This window comes from Cnephaeus nilssonii, assembly GCF_951640355.1.
Source record: "Cnephaeus nilssonii genome assembly, chromosome: 20".
Classification (NCBI taxonomy): domain Eukaryota; kingdom Metazoa; phylum Chordata; class Mammalia; order Chiroptera; family Vespertilionidae; genus Cnephaeus; species Cnephaeus nilssonii.
The window spans coordinates 41,636,240-41,659,586 of record NC_137091.1 but is presented as its reverse complement, the minus strand read 5'-3'; the positions used below and the strand labels follow the sequence as shown (position 1 = coordinate 41,659,586).

Below are 23,347 nucleotides of genomic sequence, written 5' to 3'. Positions count from 1 at the left end.
TCTGAGCAGAACTGCGGGAAATTTCCACTTGTGCGGAGCAGACAACAAGGAAGATCTCTTTTCCTGTAAATCTGCTCCCAGATGCAGCTGATTCGATGTCTGGCGGGAGGTAGAGCCCCACCAGGCCCCGGCGGGCATCCCCCTTAGTCTCTCAGACATTATTTGCTCCAACGTCGCCTTAAAGGGGCAGCCACATTGATGGGACCTAACTCTTAAAGAGACAGGAAGATCGATTGGTCTGAAATCCTTAAAGAGATAGGTAAGAGTCTTGGTTGGCATGGCTGTGCTTTCAGTGTTACAATCCCCTCTAGGGAGGCCCAGATGTCTCGGGAGTTCAGAACTTGAGTGGGAGGGGTGGGGAAGTGAAGGAAAGGGGGTAATTCCTCTCGAGGGCGTGAAGTTGCAGCCAGGGGCGGAGCTTCTGGACTTCAGGGGAGCGGGAAACATGGGGGGCGGAGCCTCCAGACTCGCGTGGGGCCGTGTGAGCTGAGGGATAGGGCCTGTGGGTCCAACGAGACAGGTAGCTGTCCTGGAGGATTTAATCTCGTGTGGAGCACATTCCCGAAGGCGTTGGAGAAGGGAGAGGGAGAAGACCAGAGCTCCTTCCCAGACCCGGGGCGCTTGTAAACAGCAACACGTGGGCCCACATTTGGGGGACGCGTCCACGCCCCCCTGACAGCGACGGCTTCCCGTGGGGCGGCGGGCAGAGCAGCGAGACAGCGGCCAGACAGGGTGACCCAACTGCATTCCTGGCCGGTGTGTCAGCGCCGCTTCCCGCCCCCTCCGCCGCGATTTCGGATCCTACTCCCGAATTGGGGTGCCCCTCTTTTCAGGGAGCGAGCGGCTTCCCTGAGCGGAGGGAGGGTCAGCGGACGCGTTCCCTCCGCCGGGGATCCCCAGACAGTTCCCGCGCGGGGGCGAGACACCGGGGCGTCGCCCCTGCGGGCTCCGGGACTACAATTCCCAGAGGACCCCAGGCGGGGAAGCGCCCAGCTAGGCTGTGGACGCCGCTAGGGACCGTAGTCCCAGCCTGGGCGCCGTTGCTGGGACACATCTTGTAAGATCCAATCCGCCCTTTTTACCGACGGGGAGACTGAGGCTCAGAAACTCGAGGGGATACTATTTAGGGAGACCTCCTCTCGCTCTAGGGCTAGGGCATGAGTCTCCCCCAGTCTGTAACCTTCTCCCCCTTTGGCAGTGTCCTAATCATTCAAGAAGGGGGAAACTGAGCCTGGAGGGGTGGGGCAGGGGTTTGGGAGTCCGTCTTCCGCAGCCACGGGGACGTAGAAGTCTGGACTCCATTTCCGTGGCCAGGTCTCTCTGGGCTTCTGGGCCTCGCCCTTCCTGTCTGTGAAATGGACTTCGGATGACTCCGAATGGGAAGGGCTCCGTCTGCGCCCTGCTCCTCCGGGACTACAAGTCCCAAGGTGCTCGAGGCGACCCCGGCTCCCCCTCCCCTCAGGGACCCGCCTCCCTCCGGCCGAAGTCACGTTGTCCAACCTGTTCCCGCAGTCTGCCCCGCCCCGTCCTCCGCTCCCCGCTGCCGGAGCCGAAGCCGGAGGAAGACCCCTGGTGCCGGGATCGGCCCCTGATCCGTGAGTTCCGCCTCCCCCGGGTCCAGCGGCTCTGGAGGAGCCGACACCGCGTCCCTGGGAGGACTGGGAGGGGAACCGGACGCCGGGTCCCAGCGCGGAATTGGGGGTGCGCTGACGCAGGGTCCTTGGAAGGAGAGAACTTGGATACTTGGTTTACTGGGCAGAAGGGAAGGGGGCCGAGGTGCCTGAGTTCTTGGAATGGAGGACTCGGACGCCTTGGTCCGGGGGATACGTTGGAGCTGGGACTCCTGAGTCCCTCGAATTGGGGGGCTCTCGGAACCCTGAGTCCTTGAGTAGAATTGGGGAAAGGGATGCCTGAATCTGGGGCAGAAATGGGAGGCTCGTACGGCTGGGGCTCTGGAATGGGAGGCCATCCTACCACTCTCCTGCTGCCTTCTCCGCCGAGCCTGTAGGTCTCCGAGAAGAATGAGGGTGGGGAGGGGATAGTGGAACCCGGGTTCCTGAAATGGAGCGAGACAAATACCCGGGGGTCCCTCTGGAGGCTGTGTGGCGCTCCCCAAACTTTCCGGCTCTGGGGTGGGGGCTGGGGCGGGAGGACTGGGGCAGCTCTCCAAACTCCCCTGTGCCGCTGCGCGATCCCCAACATGTCATTAACCGAGGCGTCAGACCTGCCTAACCAGAGCGGGACCTCCGCCCAAGGGCGCCCCCTGGCGCGGGTGTGGTGCCTCCGATTGCCCCATGGAGGTGGGAAACAACTGGGGTTTGCAGAGGGCGGGCGTTCTAGGGAGAACCCAGGGCAGAATTCCAGAAGGTGCGGTTGGATTCTGGGAAGCTTGCAGAGCTCAGTCGTTACACAGAGAGGATGGGGGGAAACCAAGCTCAGAGGTCAGAGTGGGAGGGGAAACCAAGATTTGGCATCCCCCCCCTCCCTCTGCAGCTCTCTGGGGTACAGAATTCCTTGCACTCCCACCGGATTTTCTGACTAACCTTTCCCCTCCTAGGGCTACTGGCCCTGACCCTGAGGTGAGAAATGTCACTCCACCCCCATCTGCCTGACCTGAGGTAGCGTGGGAGATAAGGGAGGGATAGAGGCTAATTCTGGAGGTGTGTGTCTGTCCTTGAAAGGGGGGCGGGCAGGGCCCCCGCACGTCCCTCTGTCTGTCTCCCCCTTCTCTTCACCCACAAGTGTCATGGGAAAGGATTAAACAAGGGGGTGGGGAGGCAAGGGGCTCTGGGGAGAGAGGGAAGAACTGCCTAAAAGTTTCGGCTTGAAGGGCATTTGGTAATAGCCTGCGATGACATTAAAAATAATAAGCGTGGCTGCCAAGACAGAGCTCACAGCATGCCAGGCTCGGGGTTGGCAGGTAGACCAGACGGCTCCCATTGTCTCCGGCAACTGTTCCGAGGTGTCACTTCCAATGAGGTTTGCTGACCCCACCCCAGGGAAGGACTTCTCCCTGGCTCCCGTGGGGAAACAGGCCTGAGAGCAGGCACAGCCTGCACCCTGGGCTTCTGGAACCTTCCAGGGCTCCTCAGGCCCCTGGGCTTAAATTATTGTGGATGACCCCTGGCCAGAACTCAGGAATGTACATGGAGAGTTCAGGGCTCAGGAAGTGAAGACGCCAGAGGCCCAAATGCCGGGCTTTTAGAATCTCAGAAAGAGCTGAAAGGGCTCTTTTTTGGGGGAAATGACTTTGGGTTTTGAGCCCTCACTCGGTGCCAGACCCTGTGATATCTTTTTTTTTTTTTTTTGACCCTGTGATATCTTAATGATAAGCAAAGGAAGACCGTAATTAAGAATCCTGTATGTGTGAACTTTATTTGGTGCCCTGCACTGTTCTAAACACATAAATTATGTCATTCAAACCTCACACCCCTGTAATGTGGAGGTTTTCATCGCCCCATTATACACACGAGAAAACTGAGACACAGAGAAGCTAAATAACTAGTCCAAGGAAGAGGCTTAGAGAGGGGAAGGTCCTAGCCCATACCACAGCTGTCCCTGGAGGGGGGTACCCCGTCCCAGAGAGGATGGGACTTCTCCTAGCGTCAGTCTGTCCACCCAGAACTGTAGGATTACAACCTGGGTTTTCCCAGGCCAGCCTAGCGCTCTGACGCTCTGACATGGTTCCTACTGAGGATGATTCCTCTGGAAGACCCCACCCCCACCTCCTGCCTGGATTCTTAACCCAGAGAAGTTGGTTGGAGTGCAGAGGAGGCCTAGAAAAGAGAGCTAGGGTGAGAAGCGGGAGCTTGGGTTGGAGAGTACCTGGGGGTGAAGGGCTAGGGCCTGGGAGCAGAGGCGCCGCCCTCACGCCCCGCCCGGCCCCGCTCCTCTGCCCGGGGAGGTTCTGCACCTGCCCAGACCCGCGCGCGGCGCATTCCCCGGGTCTGAGCTCAGGTGCTGTCCGCCTGCTGGGCTGGGGTCGGGCGTGACTCGGAGCGCCCCCTGGCGGTCCCGACGCTCCCTCCGCCCGCACCAGCCCCGGGTCGGGCCCCCCACGCCCAGCGTCGGCATTTCCTCTGAGCCAGAGGATGTCAGCCTGGGATCTGAGCGTCTTAGAAATTTGGAAATCATGAAATCCCTAAAAGAACCGCTCGCTGCCAAAATGCTGGCACAGGAGGCTGCATAGAATTGTTCAATTTTTTATCTTTTAACAGACACAGGGTGTTTCCTGTGTATCTAAGATTCGAAAAGACCAGTTTTGACCCCTGTAGTCTCTACTGCCTGAGGCCTCAATTCGCAGAGCCTTAGCTCCTCTTGCACCTTCTGGCCAGTCGCATCCCCACAACAGTCCTCTGAGGGCGACTGCTGTTCCTCCTCATTTTACAGACAAGGAAACCCAGGCACTTGTCAGGGTGGCACAGGGGAGCCACCAGATTCGGACCCTGGAAGTCTGGCTCCTTCCTTGTTCCTTTACCCACTGCACTGTACCACACAGTCACGTAGGCTTTCAGGACGGGGGGTCCTGGGATAGCCATATTGGAGAATTCTGGGATGTTCTAAAGATAGCATCTTGGACTTAGAACTTTGGAACAATAGACTCTCAAGCTGAGGGTTTGGGGCTCTGCGGACAACCTCCAGGTCCTTACAGGTTCAGAATCTAGGCCTCTGAGAGACTGAAGAGGCCCCTCAGCCCAGCTGACTTACCTCCTCCCTTCATTATTGGGGAAACTGAGGCCCAAACAGTGGAGGGGACTCGTTGCCCAAGGTTATGCGCTCCCAACACACCCAAACGAGCCACCAGCTCCAGCAGGTTCTGTCCTGAGGCTTTTCAGACGGAGGCCCGGGATGGCATGCCCCAGCCCGCCTGCTGCCCACGCTGAGCTAAGCTGTTGGTGAAGCCTGAGGAAGTGGCAGAGCTGGTGGGCGTGGCAGCCGCTGTGGGATGGAGATAGTGCTGGCCTGACCGGTTCCTGGTGGCCTGGCTCCCATCCACTGGGCTAATGACCACAGCAGCCCAGCCACCCCCCCCACCCCCCCGCCACTTCCCTGGTCTTCCTGTTGACACTGGGTCCCTGTGAACTAGGTTTCCTCTGGGTGGGGACTCTTGAGGAGGTGAAGGTGAGTGGTCTCTGCCCTCTGGGACCCAAGATAACGAGGTAGATCAGGTGTGAAACCTCGTACTTTGGGCTTCTTGCAGGGTGACCTTGAACAAATGTTGCTGAGCCCCTCTTTCTTGCCTGCTGTGCTGATTTGACAATCACATGAGCTATTGGGTGCAGAGCATTTGGCAAAATTCTAGGAGGCAGCAGCTCATCAATACATGATGGTTTCGTTTTATTATACCACGCAACTAGCACAAGTCCTGGCACACAGTAGGCAGCACAATTATCATGATTGTTTGGTTTTAAACTGAGAGAGGAAGAGAGAGAGAGAAGCACTGATTTGTTGTTCCACTTATTTAATCATTCACTGGTTGATTCTTTTTTTAAATATATTTTTATTGATTTCAGAGAGGAAGGGGGGGAGAGAGAGAGATAGAAACATCAACGGTGAGAGAGAATCGCTGATCGGCTGCACCGAGCCCGCAACCCAGGCATGTGCCCCCGACCGGAATCGAACCCGGGACCCTTCAGTCCCCAGGCCAACGCTCTATCCACTGAGCCAAACCAGCCAGGGCTCACTGGTTGATTCTTGTATGTGCCCTGACTGAGGAGCGAACCCTCAACCTTGGCATATGGGAACAATGCCCTAACCAACTGAGCTACCTGGTCGGGGGCCAGCGTACCCCAAGGTTGAGGGTTTGCTCCCCAGACAGGGCACATACAAGAATCAACCAGTGGATGGGTGGAGCAACGGGTAGATGTTTCTCTCCCTCCCTCAAAATCAATACATTAAAAATTTTAAAAATGTCCTCAGCATCTAGCATACTGTCTCCTGGTCCCTAGTAGGCATTCAGTAATTAATCGTTATTCTTTTGTTGTTGTTCTTTATTATTATTATATTGACTTTTAGAGAGAGAGAGAGAAACATCCGTTTGTTGTTTCACTCATTCATGTGTTCAGCAGCTGACTCTCGTATTGTGCCCTGACCAGGGATGGAACTCACAACCTGGGCAGGTCAGGACGATGCTCTAACTCAGACACGCAGCCAGGGCTTGCTAGCTATGTTATTGCATCCTCTGTTCACTATAATGCCTGGCACATAGCAGGTGATGGACGGATCAGTTGTTGAAGGAATTATTCAAATCTTTTTTAAAAATATATTTTATTGATTTTTTTACAGAGAGGAAGGGAGAGGGATAGAGTTAGAAACATCGATCAGCTGCCTCCTGCACACCCCCTACTGGGGATGTGCCCGCAACCAAGGTACATGCCCTTGACGGGAATGGAACCCGGGACCCTTGAGTCCGCAGGCCGACGCTCTATCCACTGAGCCAAACTAGGGTATTCAAATCTTATTAGGGCTGAAATAGAGAGATGGACAGAGTCACATAGAGTTCCTTGTCCTGCGCCTCCCAGGAGGTTTTGAAGGAGTTGGCATTTCCCAGCCGGGGGAGCGGAGGGGCGCAGTGCTTCCCGGGGAAGGAGCTAGCAGAGCCAAAGCGCTCTGCTTCTCAAGGCCCCGGCTTCCCCGCGGGCGGGGTTCCTTCCGACGGGCGGCGTCTGAGAACCTCCCCGCTCCCCCGACGCAGGCGCCCCGCTCCGGCCGGCACCATGGACAGCGAGGCCTTCCAGAGCTCGGGGGACCTTCTGGACCTGAACTTCCAGTGTGAGCTGGGGCAGGGGGCGGGGCCTGGGGGCGGGGCCGGGCCCCTGCTCGGGGGTCCAGGTCCTCACCGCCACTCCCGCCCGCCCAGCTCTGGCCATGAAGCACATGGACCTGAAGCAGATGGAGCTGGACACGGCGGCGGCCAAGGTGGACGAACTGACCAAGCAGCTGGAGTCGCTGTGGTCAGACTCGCCGACGCCACCTGGCTCTCAGGCTGGAGCCCCTTCTAGGGTGAGCCCGCTCGCCTGGTCCCCACCTTAGCACCCCCCCCCCAAGCCAGCTTCTTTCCGCCGGGAGTTCAGGCAAGGCTGCCTGGCACGGCTGTGGGGGTGGTGGGCTCCTAAAGGCCGCTTTAGGGGGGCCAGTGGGAGCGGACCCCGCCAGGACCCGCGGAAGGAAAGGGGCCTTTCTCAGGGGCTCAGAAGCGCTGCGTGGACCAGCCTTCGCCCTGGTTTCCAGCCCTCTCCCCACGCGCTCTCCTGGGCTCTGTGCCTGAATCTCCGGCCCTGGCCCAACCTCCGTGGGTTGATTTTCGATGCTCTCCTTTGCCCTCCTCCCAGCCCTCTAGTAATGTCTCCTTTGACCCCTCGATGTCCCGGTCTCTCCCCAGCTGCCCCGGTACAGCTCCAGCCCGGTCCCAGAGCCCTTCGGCAGCCGCGGGGCCTCCCGGAAGGCGCCCGGCGACGGCGCGGACGCCCCGTTTGGCCGCTCTGAGAGCGCCCCGGCTCTGCTCCCCTACAGCTCGCTGTCCCCGAAGGGCCGGCCGTCGTCCCCGCGCACCTCCATCTACCTGCAGCCGGACGCCTACAGCAGCCTGGACCGCGCGCCCTCGCCCCGGCCCCGTGCCTACGATGGCGCTGGCGGCTCCCTGGGTCGTGCGCCTTCCCCACGGCCCGGCTCGGGCCCCCACCGCCAGCAGGGTACCCCGACGCCCTTCGACCTGCTGGCCCGCGCCAGCTCCCCGCGGGGCAGCCCCCTGGCCGAGGGGCCCCAGGTTTTCTTCCCGGAGCGCGGGCCCTCGCCGCGCCCCGCCGCCGCCTACGATACACCGGCCGCCTTCGGTGTCCCCCTGCTGGGCGCGGGCAGCAGCGCCTTCGCCCCGCCTCTGCGAGCTCAAGGTGAACGCGGGCCGGACGTGGAGGGTGGGAGGGGTGCGGGAGCTGGGACTAACCTCCTCTCGCATCCTCATTCGCCGCCTCCCCTCAGACGACCTAATGCTGCGCCGGCGGCCCCCCAAAGCCTGGAACGAGTCGGATCTGGACGTGGCGTACGAGAAGAAGTCTTCGCACGCAGTTAGCTACGAACGTCAGTGATGGGAAGCCGGGGGCGTGGGGGAGCCGGAGGGGCGGTCCCCAGATCCTAACGACTCCCCCCCCTCGCAGGCCTGGACGCCTTCGGGAGGCCCTCCTCCCCGGGCCTGCAGCTGTTACCCTGGAGAGAGAGCAGCCTGGACGGGCTGGGGGCCACCGGCAAGGTGAGGGGCCGGAGAAGCTTGGGGAGGGGGCTGTCGGGCAAGGGCCGGGAGCGGGGTCAGGGCTAGGCTCCCCTCCAGGCTGTGCCCCACTTTCCTGTGCCCTCCCCTCAAGCTCTTCCTTCTTTATCCTGCATTTCCAGTCCTTCCCTGTCCTCTGTCCCTCGCGTTCTCCGGCTTCCCTCACCTCCTTCTCTCCCTTCTCATCCTTTGCTGCCCCCCCCCCCAACCCTTCCCTTACCTCATCTTCCTCCCACCTGAGCCCCTCTTCCTTCCCTCCTTCCCCCTTTCTCCCCAGGACAACCTCACCAGCGCCACCTTGCCCCGCAATTACAAGGTCTCCCCTCTGGCCAATGACAGGCGTTCTGACGTGGGCAGCTACCGCCGATCGCTGGGCTCCACGGGGCCATCAGGCACTTTGCCGCGAAGCTGGCAGCCCGTCAGCCGCATCCCCATGCCTCCTTCCAACCCCCAGCCCCGGGGCGCCCCCCGCCAGCGCCCCATCCCCCTCAGCATGATATTTAAGCTGCAGAACGCCTTCTGGGAGCACGGGGCCAGCAGAGCCATGTTCCCTGGCTCCCCCATCTTCTCCCGAGCTCCGCCGCCCAAGCTGCCTCCCCAGCCCCAAGCACCTCCCCAGCCCCAGCTACTACCCCAGCCCCAGACCCAACCACAGTCCCAGGTGCCCCCACAGCCCCAGTCACAACCACAGTCCCAGCCTCCGCACCAGCTTCAACACCCTGCCCCCATGCCCCAGTTCCCCCCACAGACTTGGAGTGAAGGTGAGTCAGCGATGGGGGTTCCAGAGGGCTTGGTGAAATGGCTGGGGACCAGACCAGCAGAGGGAGCCATCACGGCCCAACACCTGTGTTCAGACCCCGTCCCTGCAGAGAGCAAGGCCAGATAAGCTGGGGATTTGCCCGGGAGCTAGGGACAGACAGCAGGATGGTTAAGCATGGACTCTGGAGTCAGACTGCCTGGCTCCATGCTGAGTGACCTGGGCAATCACTCCACCTCTCTGAACCTCGATGTCCTTGAGCGTAAAAGGTGATGATAGAACCTACCTTATATAAAGTCCTTAAAATAGGGCCTGATGTGTAGTAATCTCACAGCTATCATATTCGTTATAATAATTATGAATGTTTTCTGGTGTGAGACCAGTGCAGGGCCTGGGGTTGGGTAGATTGGGTTTTGAGCCTCTCTCCACCACTGATGCTGTGAGATGCAGGATAAATTAGTTAACCTATCTGAGCTTCTCTTTTCTCATCTGTGAAGAGAGATGAATAATATCTGTTGCCCACGTTCTGTTGGGAATTCAGTGTATAATAATAATGTGTCTAAAGTGATCATTATTATTTCTACCTGCTTTTAACGCTCTGATAGAGAGGAATAAGGCAGTCAGAAGAGACCGGCAAGGCCAGGATTCTAGTCCCAGCAGGAGTTTTCTCCTGACATGCTGGGAGAAGAAACACTCAGATTCTTGGAACTTCAAGTCTATCATGATGGTAGGAGTACAGAGTCAGAACTGAGGTCGCAACCCAGTTTTTTGTCACTGGGCAACTGGTTTGCTGTCTCTGAGGCTGAGTTTCCCTTTCTGTAATAAGGAGGTGATAGGCATACCTACCTCACAGGATAGTGAGGTGAGAGTTCAACAAGACAGGCATGTGCAGCACCAGCTACATGCTAAGTGCTTGACGGAGGGAAAATGGCACCACAGCCCAGGGAAAGTCGTCCAGAGAGCGAGGAACTGCCCTGAGGCCACACAGCAAATCGGGTGCTGCTTGCAGGTTTTGGAGGTTGTGGGGCGGGAGTCTTGGGGGTCTCCTGAGAACCCCTCTGATTTGCCTCTGTTCCTTCTAGGCACCCCCAAAGCCCCTGCTGAGCTGGAGCCTGAACCAGAGCTGGAGGGGCTGCTGGCCCCAGTGCTGGAGGCTGGCGATGCAGATGAAGGCACTGTAACTCGGCCCCTCAGCCCCACGCGGCTGCAGCCCGCACTGCCACCCGAGGCACAGTCGGTGCCCGAGCTGGAGGAGGTGGCACGGGTGCTGGCGGAGATTCCTCGTCCCCTCAAACGAAGGGGTTCCATGGAACAGAGCCCTGCTGTAGCCCTGCCCCCCACCCACAAGAAGCAGTACCAGCAGATCATCAGCCGCCTCTTCCATCGTCATGGGGGGCCTGGGGGGCCTGAGCCTGAGCTGTCCTCCATCTCCGAGGGATCTGAGGCCAGGGCAGGACCCCCTGCTCCTGCCCCACCAGCTCCCATACCACCTCCGGCCCCGCCCCAGAGCAGCCCACCAGAGCAGCTGCAGAGCATGGTAAGTAATATAGGAGGAAAGTGAGGTATATTTGCACCTGGGAGGTGCCCCTTCCCTTTTAGAACAGAACTTGGGAATTGCGCCCATCACGTCTGCCGCATCCCATTGGCTAGGAACCCAGGTGCAAGGGAGGCTGGGAAATGTAGTTTTTAATCTAGTGTGCCCATGTTCAAAAGAAAGGAAGAACACATGGAGCGACAACCAAATGTCTTGGCCACCCAGACTTTCCCTGTTCCTCTCCAATACATCCCCACCCACGCCAGAGCATCCTTTCAGGAATCCTGGAGTTTTGTTTGTGTGTTTTTTATTTTTTTATTGATTTTAGAGAGAAACATTGATTTGTTGTTCCACCTATTTATGCATTCCTTGGTTGATTCTTTTTTTTTTTTTTTAAGAAGCTTGTCAAGTTTGTTTGTTTATTTACCTTTAAGATATTTTTATTAATTTCAGAGAGGAAGGGAGAGGGAGAGAGAAATAGAAACATCAATGATGAGAGAGGATCATTGATAGGCTGTCTCCTGCATGCCCCATACTGGGGATTGAGCCCACAACCCAGGCATATGCCCCTTGAATGGAATCGAACCAGGGACCCTTCAGTCCACAGGCTGATGATCTACCCACTGAGCCAAACCGGCTATGGCCCTTGGTTGATTCTTATATGTTCCCTGATCATCGATTGAACCTGAAACCTTGGCATATCAGGATGACACTCCTCTACCTGGCCAGGGCTAACCATTGTGGAGTCTTCTCCCCTGGAAATGACCGTGTCTTGGCAGACAGAGGTTTTATTCTGGGACTTGAAAAGCCTGTCTGAAGCAAGGCACTTTATTAACTCCCTGGTTGCCACCCAGGCTCTTGTGTCTGCCTTCTCTCCTCTCAAATCTCAACAAGCCCATGGCTGGAAATGGCCCAGCCAGCCCTGACTCAAAATGACTTCTTAGTTCAAGCCCATGGAGTCCCCTAACTCTACTGGTTTCTGAGGCTGTGGCTGTTGTGGTTAAGTGTCAAGCTAGGCTTGCCTGGTTCAAATACCAGCTCCACAGCACTAACCCGCTGTGCAACCTTAGGGAAGACACTTAGCCTCTCTGGGCTTGTCTCCTCTTCTGTAAAATGGGGATGAGAATAATGGTAGGGCTGCTATGAAGATGAACTATATTAACATATTGCTTAGAACAGTGCCTGGCACTTGCCTGTTAACTGCTATTACTGCTATTATTTGGCCAGGGGATGACCTCCTGCTGATCTTGTCTAGTCTTTGCATCTTGGCTGGGGTTGGGGGGTGTGGTCACGTAAAACAGTCCTGATCGCTCAGTGTGGGGAGATGGAGGGGAACAATTCCCAGAGAAGTGGGGGCACCTCAAAATGCCTACCCCCAGGCCCTCCTGAGGGTGGAGCTAAGAACTGTTGAGGCTTAGGATCTTGACATCATGAATGGAAGATGGCCCAGTTGCCTCGTTGTAGAATCACAAAATCCTGGCCACAGAGAAACTTGAAGATTCACAGAATTCAGTAATTCAATCCTGGAATCACAATCATAATTCCAGAATCCTAGAGCACGGAAAGTTTGAAGAATAGGATTTTAGAATTAAAAAGTAACACAGACCCCGTTCATTACTGATTTTTCCCCTTTTATTAAATGTATTGGGGTGACACAGGTTAACAAAATTACACAGTTTTCAGGTGCACAGTTACTGATTTTTTTAAAAATTGATTTCAGAGGGAGAAAGGGAGGGAGGAAAGGAAAGAGAAAGAGAGGGAGAGAGAAAGAGAGAAAACATTAACGTGAAAGAGGAACATTGGTAGGTTGCCTCCTGTAAGGCGCCCCCATGGGGGATCAAACCTACAACCTGGATATGTGCCCTGACCCAGAATCAAACCTGAGGTGTATTGAATGGCTGCTCCAACCAACTGAGCCATTTGGGCCAGGGCTAATTTCTGATTCTTAAAGTCCCTAGAACTGAAAATTAAAGACTTGTCATTTGAATCATAAAGTCACAGATTAGGGCACTATATGTTGTTATACAGATTTATATTTTAAATTAATATTTCCACTAGAAAGGAATACCCAAACACCACTGAAACTTAAGGAAATAGGTAAGACTAAAGAGGCCAAAATCAGGCCCGCGTGGCTCAGTAGTTGAGCATCAACTTATGAACCGTTCGATTCCGGTCAGGGCACATGCCTACATTGTGGGCTCAATCCTCAATGGGGCCGTGCAGGAGGCAGCTGATCGATGATTCTCATCATTGGTGTTTCTATCTCTCTCTCTCCCTCTCCTTTCCTCTCTGAAATCAATAAAAAATATATATTTTTTTAAAAAAAGAGGCCAAAATCACAGCACTCAGAGAGAACTCTGACTTAACATTTTGAGCATTTCCTTCCCAATCTTTTGGAGTCACTGACGCCCCCCACCCTGTCGCCCAGGAGATGCGCTCGGTGCTGCGGAAGGCAGGCTCCCCGCGCAAGGCCCGCCGCGCGCGTCTCAACCCACTGGTGCTGCTGCTGGACGCGGCGCTGACCGGGGAGCTGGACGTGGTGCAGCAGGCGGTGAAGGAGGTGAGCGGGCGGGACCGCGGGGCGGGCGGGGCGGGCGGGGCGGGCGGGCACACCGGAGGGCGCGTACTGAGCCTCGGGTCTCTGGGCCGCCCAGATGAACGACCCGAGTCAGCCCAACGAGGAGGGCATCACCGCCCTGCACAACGCCATCTGCGGCGCCAACTACCCCATCGTGGACTTCCTCATTGCGGCCGGCGCCAACGTCAACTCCCCCGACAGCCACGGCTGGTGAGCCGCGACCCGCGCGGGGCGGGTGTGGGGCGGGGACGGCTGCGGACCGGGCCCCCAGCGGGCGGCCGCTCACGCCTGCCTCCGCGCCTAGGACACCGCTGCACTGCGCGGCCTCGTGCAACGACACGGCCATCTGCACGGCGCTGGTGCAGCACGGCGCGGCCATCTTCGCCACCACGCTCAGCGACGGCGCCACCGCCATCGAGAAGTGCGACCCCTACCGGGAGGGTTACGCCGACTGCGCCACTTACCTGGCAGGTGCGAGGCGGGGCTGGGGCCTGCCGGCGGGCTGATGGGCGGGGCCACCTCGGAGGCGGTGGGGGCGGGAGGGCCGCAGATGCCACGCACCCGTCAGAGAGAGGACTTGGGGTCTGTTCCAACCATGTAGCTCAGGTAGCTTAAGAGGGGGCCGCAGGATGGACCCCCCCACACACAGGTGCAAGCAGGGGGTGGGAGAGCAGAGGGTGCTACCTTAGAGGGAGAGGGGTACCTTGGGGGCTGTGCCTTGCAAGTTGGACTGCAGTGGGGAGAAAAGTGGTCGTAGAAATTGCGCAGTTCATCTGCTTTCTCACCTGGGGGGGCGGGGGGCGCTGGACTTTCCAACTCTACCATCTACCTGGCATAGATGGGGCTGGGCAGGTGGACTGTACTACCTGTGGGAGATTCAGTACACACAGCTGGCAGGCGAGCAGGCCAGGGCTTCTGCAGAGGGGCTTGGGGACTCCTCCACTTGTAGGGAGCTATGAGACTGTACCCTATCCCTCCAGGAGGGGGGCCACATCACCTCACCAGGTAACGGGAGGAACTGGGCAGGCTGCACCACGGGGTGTGCATGGGCTCTGTACTGCGCACCTGGGGGGGAGCGGGGCATAGGGCAGGGTTAGGAACTTAACAGATGGGGTAAGGCAGGCTGGAGGACGGGGCTGGGACTGGGGCTTTAGGAGAGGACCCTAGAGGGGCGAGGCAAGCCTGCTGTGCCTGCTATGGCAGAAGGTGGGTGGGAGCCATGGGCTGTGACATCGGCCCTACAGGTGACCAGGGGCAGACTGGGATTTGACCAGTTGTGGGGGAGTAGACTGTTCACCAGAGAGAGGAAGGGCTGTAGCCTCTGGGGAGGGGGTTGGGCCATTAAGCCTTTGTCACAGGCAGTGTCCTGTCCTGCCTGTCCCGAGCATGGAGAGTTCTGTGAGGGCGGAGATTGGACAGCACCCGGGCAGGGAGGGGAGGAGAAATTGGAACACCGTGGGCTGCAGCACGAAAGAGGCGGGTGGTGGTGGGCTACAGGGCGAAGGTGTGAGTGGGCTGTGCCATCCAGAGAACTTACTACATCCTTTTTGGAACCTTCATCACTTAGGGAGGTGGAGCAGTGTGGACTGCACCATGTGGAGAGGGGGAGAGGGGACCACGGAGGGGAAGGCGGAGTCGGGCTGTACCATGTGAAGGAGCAGCGAGTCCTCTGTGGGGACTGTACCCCTTACGTGGGGGGTGCAGACGACTATATCTCTTACTGTACACGAGGGAATGTAACATGGAATGGGGACTCAATGTACAAGAGGGCATGGAGACCTCTGGCCCTGTCTTGGGGGTTGGCCCAGCTTGATGCACCCCAACGTCCTCCAGTTTTAGAGACTGCCAGTCCTGGCAGCTGACTGCAGCTCAGGTGGCTCCCCCGCCCCCAGCGGGGGCAGGACCAGCCCCCAGGCCTGTCCCGGGTCCCCAGCCCGCCTCGTGTCCCTGAGTGTCCCCGGCCCTCACGCGCCCTGCCCTTCCGGGTTTCAGACGTGGAGCAGAGCATGGGGCTGATGCACAACGGGATGGTGTACGCCCTCTGGGACTACAGCGCCGAGTTCGGGGACGAGCTGTCGTTCCGCGAGGGCGAGTCGGTCACCGTGCTGCGCAGGGACGGGCCGGAGGAGACGGACTGGTGGTGGGCCTCGCTGCACGGCCAGGAGGGCTACGTGCCCCGCAACTACTTCGGGGTGAGCCCGGGGGAGATGTTGTGGGGCCTCCTGATGGCTGTTGGGGGAACGGGGAGACCCCACAGGAAAAAGGGGGGCGAGAGGGATAGGCCATTACAGGGGAGGGGAGAGGTTCCGAAAAGTCCATCTGGGCCCGGGAAGGTGAGGAAGTCCAGTCAGTAACGGGATGAGGAACAGCCTCCTCCTGCTGGTGCTGTGCGGGGTGTGCACCAGTACTGCCTTACCGGCTATGTGATTGGTTCGTGCTCAGACAGTTTTATTATCGCCCCTTATTCTACTCATGGGAGGTAAAGAGTGTGTTTTAGCCAAGGGAAGAGATGAACAATGACATTGTAATGCCGGGGGCAGAGGTAACGAGTTCTATTACAGATGAGGAAACTTTTATTGCACTGAATTGGGCGGGATGAGAAAGAATCCATTAACAAAATGATGGAAGAATTGAGGGAGAGATTCTATAAGGTTCGTGAAGGAGACCAGGAAGATCCCATGATGTCTAGGAGAGGAGATTCTTTTGATTTGGGGATGGGTGGAGGTGGGTCCCAGCCAGACAGCCAGGGGGTGGGGAGAGGCGATGTGGGGGACTCAGAACCTTCCAGCTCATCAAGCAGGCTGCTGACGGGCAGGCTCCATGTGGTGCCTGAAGGTGACAGGGGCTCTGAGGGTTCCAGAGCGGTCTGGGAGATGCTGAGACAATCCTTAGAAAGAAATGGGATGATGGAGACTGTCTCGTGTTTGGGGTGGATAGGAGACTCCAATCAGTTTGGGGGAGGAAAGAGCGGTGGGCGCTCCTGGCCTCTGAAACTCTTGTCTTCCCTTAGCTCTTCCCCAGGGTGAAGGCTCAGAGGAATAAGGTCTAGCCGGAGAGAAGGACGTTTTCAGGGGAGACAGGAGGAAGCAGCTTGGCCTTGGCTCCAGACCTCCCGATCCATTACCGCTGCACCTCCCTGCACCCCAAGCCGGGCCGGGGTGGGCTCCTCGCCACCAGCGCTCTGCTTTCCTGGAAGCCCAGGGGAGAAGGAGAACCTCAGCCTTAAGTTCAGAAACCTGCCTTAACTGTGGGGGGTCATTGTGGGGCACAAGAGAGCCCCCCATTTGCCAAATCAGATTCTGTCCAAAGTGCCCTCCACCCCTCACTGTCAGCCCCTCCCCAAGCCCCTCAAAGCAAGCCAACCCATCATCCCAGTGGGATGGGTCACCTCCAGTGGCTTTACCTGGGAGTCACCTCTGCCCCCATTTCTCCCAGCAGCCTTGGGGGGGGACCAGGTGAGGCACACTGGTCTCTCTACCGGGATCTCTGCACCCTCCTCCCCCCCCCCCCGCCCCCCGCCCCCTCCAACCGACCAAGTGCCTTCACACAGTGCTGGTTTTGTAACAAAATGGGGACGTTCTTCTTTATAAATAAAGGTAGTTTGCACAGAAATTGGCTTCCTTCTCTTTGGATTCCATTCCGACTTAATAAACGATTGTCACTGTTACTGTTTTTGGCAAAGCAGTCTTAAAGTCGCCTCCTCCGAAGGGATGTCCCTCGTGTGGATCCAATTCTTCCTCTATCAGATACCTCTGCTTTTTTTATTTTTGGTAGTGCCTTGATCTTTTTTCATGCTTTTGGTTCTTCTTGAACATCTGTAAGCATTTTAGGCACAGTGTAGTAGTAGGTCTGGTAATCCAGTCATCTGGTGTTGGGGCCATCGCTCCTGTCACTTGTTGTGTCTGCTGGTTCTGCCTCCGGGTTGTTTTCCTCCTGTGTGTTGGCATGAATTGTGAGATCCTTTCCAACAGGCTTCATCTACCAGAAATCCGTGTGGCCTTGTTGAGAGTACGACCTTGAAGAGTGAATTTTCCTTTGCTTCTGCCTCACTTTTTTTAAATTTTTATTGTGTTTTTTTTTACAGAGGGGAAGGGAGAGGAATAGAGAGTTAGAAACATCGATGAGAGAGAAACACCGATTAGCTACCTTCTGCACACCCCCTACTGGGGATGTGCCCGCAACCAAGGTACATGCCCTTGACCGGAATCGAACCTGGGACCTTTCAGTCCGCAGGCCGACGCTCTATCCACTGAGCCAAACCGGTTAGGGCTCTGCCTCACTTTTTGAGTGTATTATTGATTTTGGAGAAAGAGGAAGGGGGGGGGGGGGGTTTGGTTTGTTGTTTCACTTACTTATGTATTCATTGGTTGATTCTTGTATGTGCCCTGACCAGGGATCGAACCTGAAACCTTCACATTTCAGATGACGTTCTAACTAAGTTATCAGGCCAAGACCTGTCCCACTTCTTTATTTCATAAGGTGCTCCTGAAAGATTATTTTTTTCCTTAAAGACTTTTTGACCCAACTGGCGTGGCTCAGTGGTTGAGCATCGACCTATGAACCAGGAGGTTACGGTTCGATTCCCAGTCAGGGCACATGCCCAGGTTGTAGGCGCTATCGCCATTGGGAGGCAGGCAGAAGGCAGCCAGTCAATGATTCTCATCATTGATCTTTCTATCTCTCTCTCCCTCTCTCTTCCTCTGTCTGAAATCAATAAAAATTTTAAAAACTTTTGACAAAGCATGAGCTTCTATCTCTTCTGAATAGTTTTTGGTAAATCATAAATCTACATCCTTGTCATTGTATTTGCTGTGCAATATGATCTCCACCAACTTCTTCTCCCTCTCCCTTCTCTCTTCAATAAAGACATTTAAAAATAATAATAATTGACTGGTGGTGTAACAGTGGGGATTGTAACCCACACCACCATTCTTTTGACATTGTTTCTGTAAATGATGACTCTTAATATGTAGCTTGTAGAAATACAGCATGTTTGTATAGGAATCTTAGGAATTAATTACAGAAGATACGGACTCTGACCTTTAGTCATCCCAGTTCTGGGAAATTTGCTGACCTTCAACCATAGAACCAGGATGACAGAGAGCAGGATAACACATACCAGACCGTCACTTGACTGGTTTTGAGGTTCCTTATAGGAATGGATGGTGCTGGCCTGTACGCAGAGAGTTTTCAATGGCCTCCCCTTGGTTCCTTTGTTCTCCTTTGCCTCTCCCTCCTTATAAAAACCTCTGCCTGCACTGAGATAGGGAGATGGGCTTTATGATGAGGGTCCCCCATCACCTGAGGTGACCGGCACTTGAATAAACCTCTCCTTTTTCACCAGCATTTGTCTCAGGAGTCTGGTTTTTGTGGTGGCAGGCTGCCAAACTTGGGTTCTGGTTACAGTGGAAGGGGAAGTGGCTGGGATGTAGACAAATGAGATTGGCCCAGTGTTAAAAACGGATGACGCTTAGTGTATGTGGAGCATTCTTATATTATTCTCTCCACTTGGGTGTCTGCGTGAAATTGTCCTTAATAAACAGAAATGAGTAAATTGGTTTTATTTTAGTTTAAATTAATTGAATTTTTAAAAATCACAAAGAATGTGGAATGAGGTGATTATTTTAATAGTAGGAGCCAGCTTAAAGAAGAGAATAAAAATCGCTAAATTCTGGATAGAGGTCCTCTCTACAGGCATTGAGAGTGAAAGAGATCAGAAAAACTTGCTCAGAGGGAGTTATGTGTATGTATGGTCTTTAATTTTTTAAGCATTGAGATGTGAACAGTGAACTAGTGTACTGTTTATATTAAACATTTCTGGAATTTTTCAAAATTCTACGAAAGCAGAGACTAATGAAAAAATATCACCCATGTATCCATCATCTTACATTAAAAAAATTATCAACCTATAAATGATTTGGTTTCTATTCCAACTGAATGGACTTGCAGTGGATTCCTGAGAGCCCATCATTTTCTCTGTACCAGTTAAGGACTGGGATGCCTTCTGAGAAATGCAACATTAGGCAATGTCATTGTTGTGCAAACATCACAGCACAAACCTAGATGGTCTAGCCTACTACATACCTAGGCTATTTGATCTAGCCTAATGCAGCTATGCTACAAGCCTCTACAGCTTGTGACTGTACAAAACAACATGAGATTAAATCAAGCACAAAAGAAAATGATGCTATCAAGAGACAAGGTATACCGGCCAGTGTGGCTCAGTGGTTGAGTGTTGACCCATGAATCAAGAGGTCACTGGTTCAATTCCCGGTCAGGGCACATGCCCAGGTTGCAGATTTGATTCCCAGGGTAGGGCATGCAGGAGGCAGCCTTTTTTTTTTAATTTCTTTATTGATTAAGGTGTCACATATTTGTCCTCATCCCCCCATTCCCATCCCACACCCCTCCCCACGGATGCCCCAACCCCCTGTTGAACTTAACCATTGGTTAGGCTCATATGCATGCACACAAGTCCTTTGGTTGATCTCTCCCCCCTCCCCCCACCCTCCCCTATCCTCCCTCTGAGGCCCGATAGTCCGATCGATGCCTCCTTGTTTCTGGTTCTGTTCTTGTTCATCAGTCTATGTTATTCATCATTTCCCCTAGATGAGCGAGATCATGTGTCACTAGAGATATACTTATAAGAACCGAATGTGAGACGAGCAATAGTAGTTATGCTGACAGGCAAATGAATCAGTCTGTAGTGAGTTTCTTTCTGGACCAACAGTTCTTTTGAGACCCAATTTCAATGTCCACCAGTTCCTTATGTGTACATGTCGGCACTGACCCCTCAGCTCTGGATGGTGGACAAATGGTGGTAATGCAGGTCCGACTCCCTCTGGTTTGGTCTTGGCCGGACCCAGGGGCACGGCTTCACCTGGACTCAGGTGCGCGCGGCCTCTCCCGGACCTGGGACCCAGCCTCACCCGGACCCAGGGGCACGTGGCCTCACCCGGACCCAGGGGGTGCGTGGCCTCACCTGGACCCAGGTGCGCGTGGCTTCACCCGGACCCGGGACCCAGCCTCACCCGGAACCAGGGGCACACGGCCTCACCCGGACCCGGGATCCAGCTTCACCCGGACCCAGGGGCTCGTGGCCTCTCCCAGACCCAGGGTCGCTTGGGGAGGCAGCCATTTGATGAATGGTGTTTCTCTCTCATCAATGTTTCTTTCTTTCTGTCCCTCTCCCTTCCCATCTCTCTCTCTCAAAATCAATAAAAACATATTTTTTTTGAAAGAGAGGCAAGGTAAAGGAGATGTGTGAGGCTGCTGTTGGTGTAACACAGCATACTGTATTACAGCAAACCTTTTTTTTTTATAAGTAGAAAGAGTACACTCTAAAATAAAAAAATATGGCATAATATGCCCTAATCGGTTTGGCTCAGTGGATAGAGCGTCAGCCTGAGGACTGAAGGGTCCCAGGTTCGATTCTGGTCAAGGGTATGTACCTTGGTTGCGGGCACGTACCTAGTAGGGAGTGTGCAGGAGGCAGCTGATCGATGTTTCTCTCTCATCGATGTTTCTAACTCTCTATCCCTCTCTCTTCTTCTCTGTAAAAAATCAATAAAATAAAAAATATATATATGGCCTAATAAATACACAAACCAGTACCAGAGTCATTTACTGTCATTATCAAGTATTATGTACTGTGCTATACTTTTATATGACTGGCAGCACAGCAGGTGTGTTGACACCAGCATCACCACAAACACGTGAGTAATGCATGAGCTACAATGCTAAGGTGGCTATGATGTCACTAGGCCATAGAAATGTTTCAGCTTTGCAGTGAGAGATAACCGGTTGGATTCCCGGTCGGGGCACATACCCAGGTTGCCAGCCTCGATCCCCAGTCGGGGGCGTGCAGGAGGTGGCTGATCTTTGGTTCTCACATTGATGTTTCTCTCTGTCCCTCTTCCTTCCTCTCTAAAAATCAACAATAATAAGAAAGCACTCATTTTTATTTTCACTTCTGAAGGTCAGGAATCTGAACTCAGTCGCACTGGGCTGACATCAAGGTGTTGGCGGGGCGCGAGCCCTCCAGGTCTCTGGGAAGAATCCGTTTGTGCCCTGGCCTTTTCCAGCTTCTAGAGCTACATTCCTTGCATTCATTGCCTCTGCCCCCCCCCCCCCCCCCGCCTCCTCCATCTTCAAAGCCTGCAGGGTAGCGTCTTGCTTCAGGGTCACACTGTACAGTTACGGAGCACCTGGATATCTCCAGATCCTTAGCTTCATCACACCTGCAAAGTCCCTTTTGCCATGTAAGGGGACATTCATGGGGTCCAGGGATCAGTGCCTGCAGGTCTCTGGGGACCATTATTCAGCCTACCCGGAGAATATGACAATTCAAATAAGGTGGTCAGGAAAGGCCTCAGAGAGGAAAGGACTTTTGAGGGAGGAAGCCATGCAGAGATCTGGGAAAGAAGCTTCCAGACAGACGGAGGAGCAACTACAAAGGCCAGGAGGAGGCAGGAGGCAGTCATTCTAAGATGGCTCCCAACCCTCCGGCCTCCTGGCGTTCACGCCCTGGAGTAACCCTGCCCTGCGCACGGGCTGGAGGTAGGGACGTATCCTAAGGAATGGAATACAGCAAAAGCGATGGACTGTCCCTTCTGACATTAGGTTATGAAAGACAGTGACTTCCATCTGTGCCCCTCTCTCTGGCTCTGCTTGCTTTCTTGCTTTGATAAAGCCAGCTGGCCTCAGAGATGCCTACGTGCCAGGGACCTCAGGGAGTTCCCTGCTGACATCCAGCAAGGAAATGAATCCTGCCAGCAACCTGTGGGCTTAGTGGTAGATTGTTTCTAAGTTGAGCTGAAGGCCTGCCCTGGCTGACCTGGGGCCTGCAGGCTGGGGGAAGCTCTTGCATTGAGCGTCTGCCCCCTGGTGGTCAGTACACGTCATAGTGACTAGTTGTTCCACCATTTGATCTATTTGCATATTAGGCTTTTATTATATAGGGTATTTTTATTGATTTCAGAGAGGAAGGGAGAGGGAGACATAGAAACATCAATGATAAGAGAGAATCATTGACCGACTGCCTCCTGCCCACCCCTACTGAGGATCAAGCCTGCAAACCTGGCATGTGCCCTGACCAGGAATCGAACCATGACTTCCTGGTTCATAGGTTGATGCTCAATCGCTGAGCCATTCGGCCAGGCTGTTTTTTTTTGTTTGTTTGTTTTTTTGGTCTTGTTTTTTTAAATATATTTTGTTGATTTTTTACAGAGAGGAAGGGAGAGGGACAGAGAGCCAGAAACATCAATGAGAGAGAAACATCGATCAGCTGCCTCCTGCACACCCCCCACCGGGGATGTGCCCGCAACCAAGGTACATGCCCTTGACCGGAATCGAACCTGGGACCCTTCAGTCCACAGGCCGACGCTCTATCCACTGAGCCAAATCGGTTTTGGCTGGTCTTGTTTTTTATTAATCCTCATTTGAGGATATTTTCCCATTGATTTTTAGAGAAAGTGGAAAGGAGAGGAAGAGACAGAGAGAAACATCAATGTGAGAAAGACACATCAATTGGTTGCCTCCAGCACGCACCCGGACCATGGCTGGAGAACGTGCCCTTGACCGGAATCAGTCCACCGGCCCACACTCTATCCACTGAGCCAAACCGGCTAGGGCGCCCCACAGCTATTTCTGAAGCAAACACATAAAAGCGAGCATTTATTGAAATCTTAATATGTGCTAAACCCAGTTTTAGCAGCTTTATGTGGGTTAAAGTGTCACCTACACTGTAGATAACCTAATTTTACATGCTTCGAATATAAGAAAATGCAACACCAGAGAAGTTAAGTAATTAGGTCAGGGTCACGCAGGTAGTAGAGTGGAGTCAGGGTTTGGACCCAAGCATTCTGGTTCCAAAGTCCACAACTTAACCACCAAACCACAGTGCCTTTGTATTACTGCCTGATTAAGACAGTATGTGGCAAATAGTAGGAGCTCAATAAATGAAGGGAGTTATTTATCCCAGAGAAGTTTAGGACACAGCAGGTATTTTATAAGTGCATGTTTGTCTGGTACGGTGAAGCCATTCCTAACTCGTGGACCCCGAAGGCGTCCCCAATTCCCCCTAGACTCTCTTCGCTCCTCAGATAATCTGGGCAGAAGCGGGAAGACCAAATCCTAATGAATGGGATCGATTCTCTCGGTTCTCTTCCTTTCCTGTTTTGTTCTCGGTCCTCGGCGATCCTCAGCGACGCGGGC

At 54.7% G+C, this 23,347-nt stretch overlaps 1 protein-coding gene across 3 annotated transcripts; it reads left to right on the top strand.

Annotated features, from left to right (window-relative positions):
- The first annotated feature begins 142 nt into the window (after positions 1-142).
- Positions 143-16,736, top strand: PPP1R13L (protein phosphatase 1 regulatory subunit 13 like). 3 transcript variants are annotated; one of them, XM_079800289.1, is made up of 15 exons: positions 164-259; positions 1,463-1,595; positions 2,558-2,618; positions 6,695-6,771; positions 6,860-7,002; positions 7,382-7,889; positions 7,978-8,076; positions 8,154-8,245; positions 8,541-9,024; positions 10,103-10,557; positions 12,983-13,114; positions 13,209-13,342; positions 13,437-13,603; positions 15,125-15,324; positions 16,143-16,736. In XM_079800289.1, the coding sequence occupies exons 3-15, from the start codon at positions 2,587-2,589 to the stop codon at positions 16,179-16,181; spliced, it is 2,562 nt and encodes an 853-aa protein (XP_079656415.1). In that variant the 5' UTR covers positions 164-259; positions 1,463-1,595; positions 2,558-2,586; the 3' UTR covers positions 16,182-16,736. The 3 variants fall into 3 exon arrangements, with proteins under 3 accessions (XP_079656417.1, XP_079656415.1, XP_079656416.1); XM_079800290.1 differs by lacking the exon at positions 2,558-2,618; XM_079800291.1 differs by lacking the exons at positions 1,463-1,595; positions 2,558-2,618 and having other exon boundaries at positions 143-259.
- Positions 16,737-23,347: the final 6,611 nt, after the last annotated feature.

Bases quoted from the DNA above. Each gene is read 5' to 3' on its own strand.
- PPP1R13L (XM_079800289.1), top strand. From the start codon at position 2,587: ATGTCACTCCACCCCCATCTGCCTGACCTGAG. The intron at 13,115-13,208 runs GTGAGCGGGCGG...TGGGCCGCCCAG, and splicing joins TGCAGCAGGCGGTGAAGGAG to ATGAACGACCCGAGTCAGCC. The intron at 13,343-13,436 runs GTGAGCCGCGAC...CTCCGCGCCTAG, and splicing joins TCCCCCGACAGCCACGGCTG to GACACCGCTGCACTGCGCGG.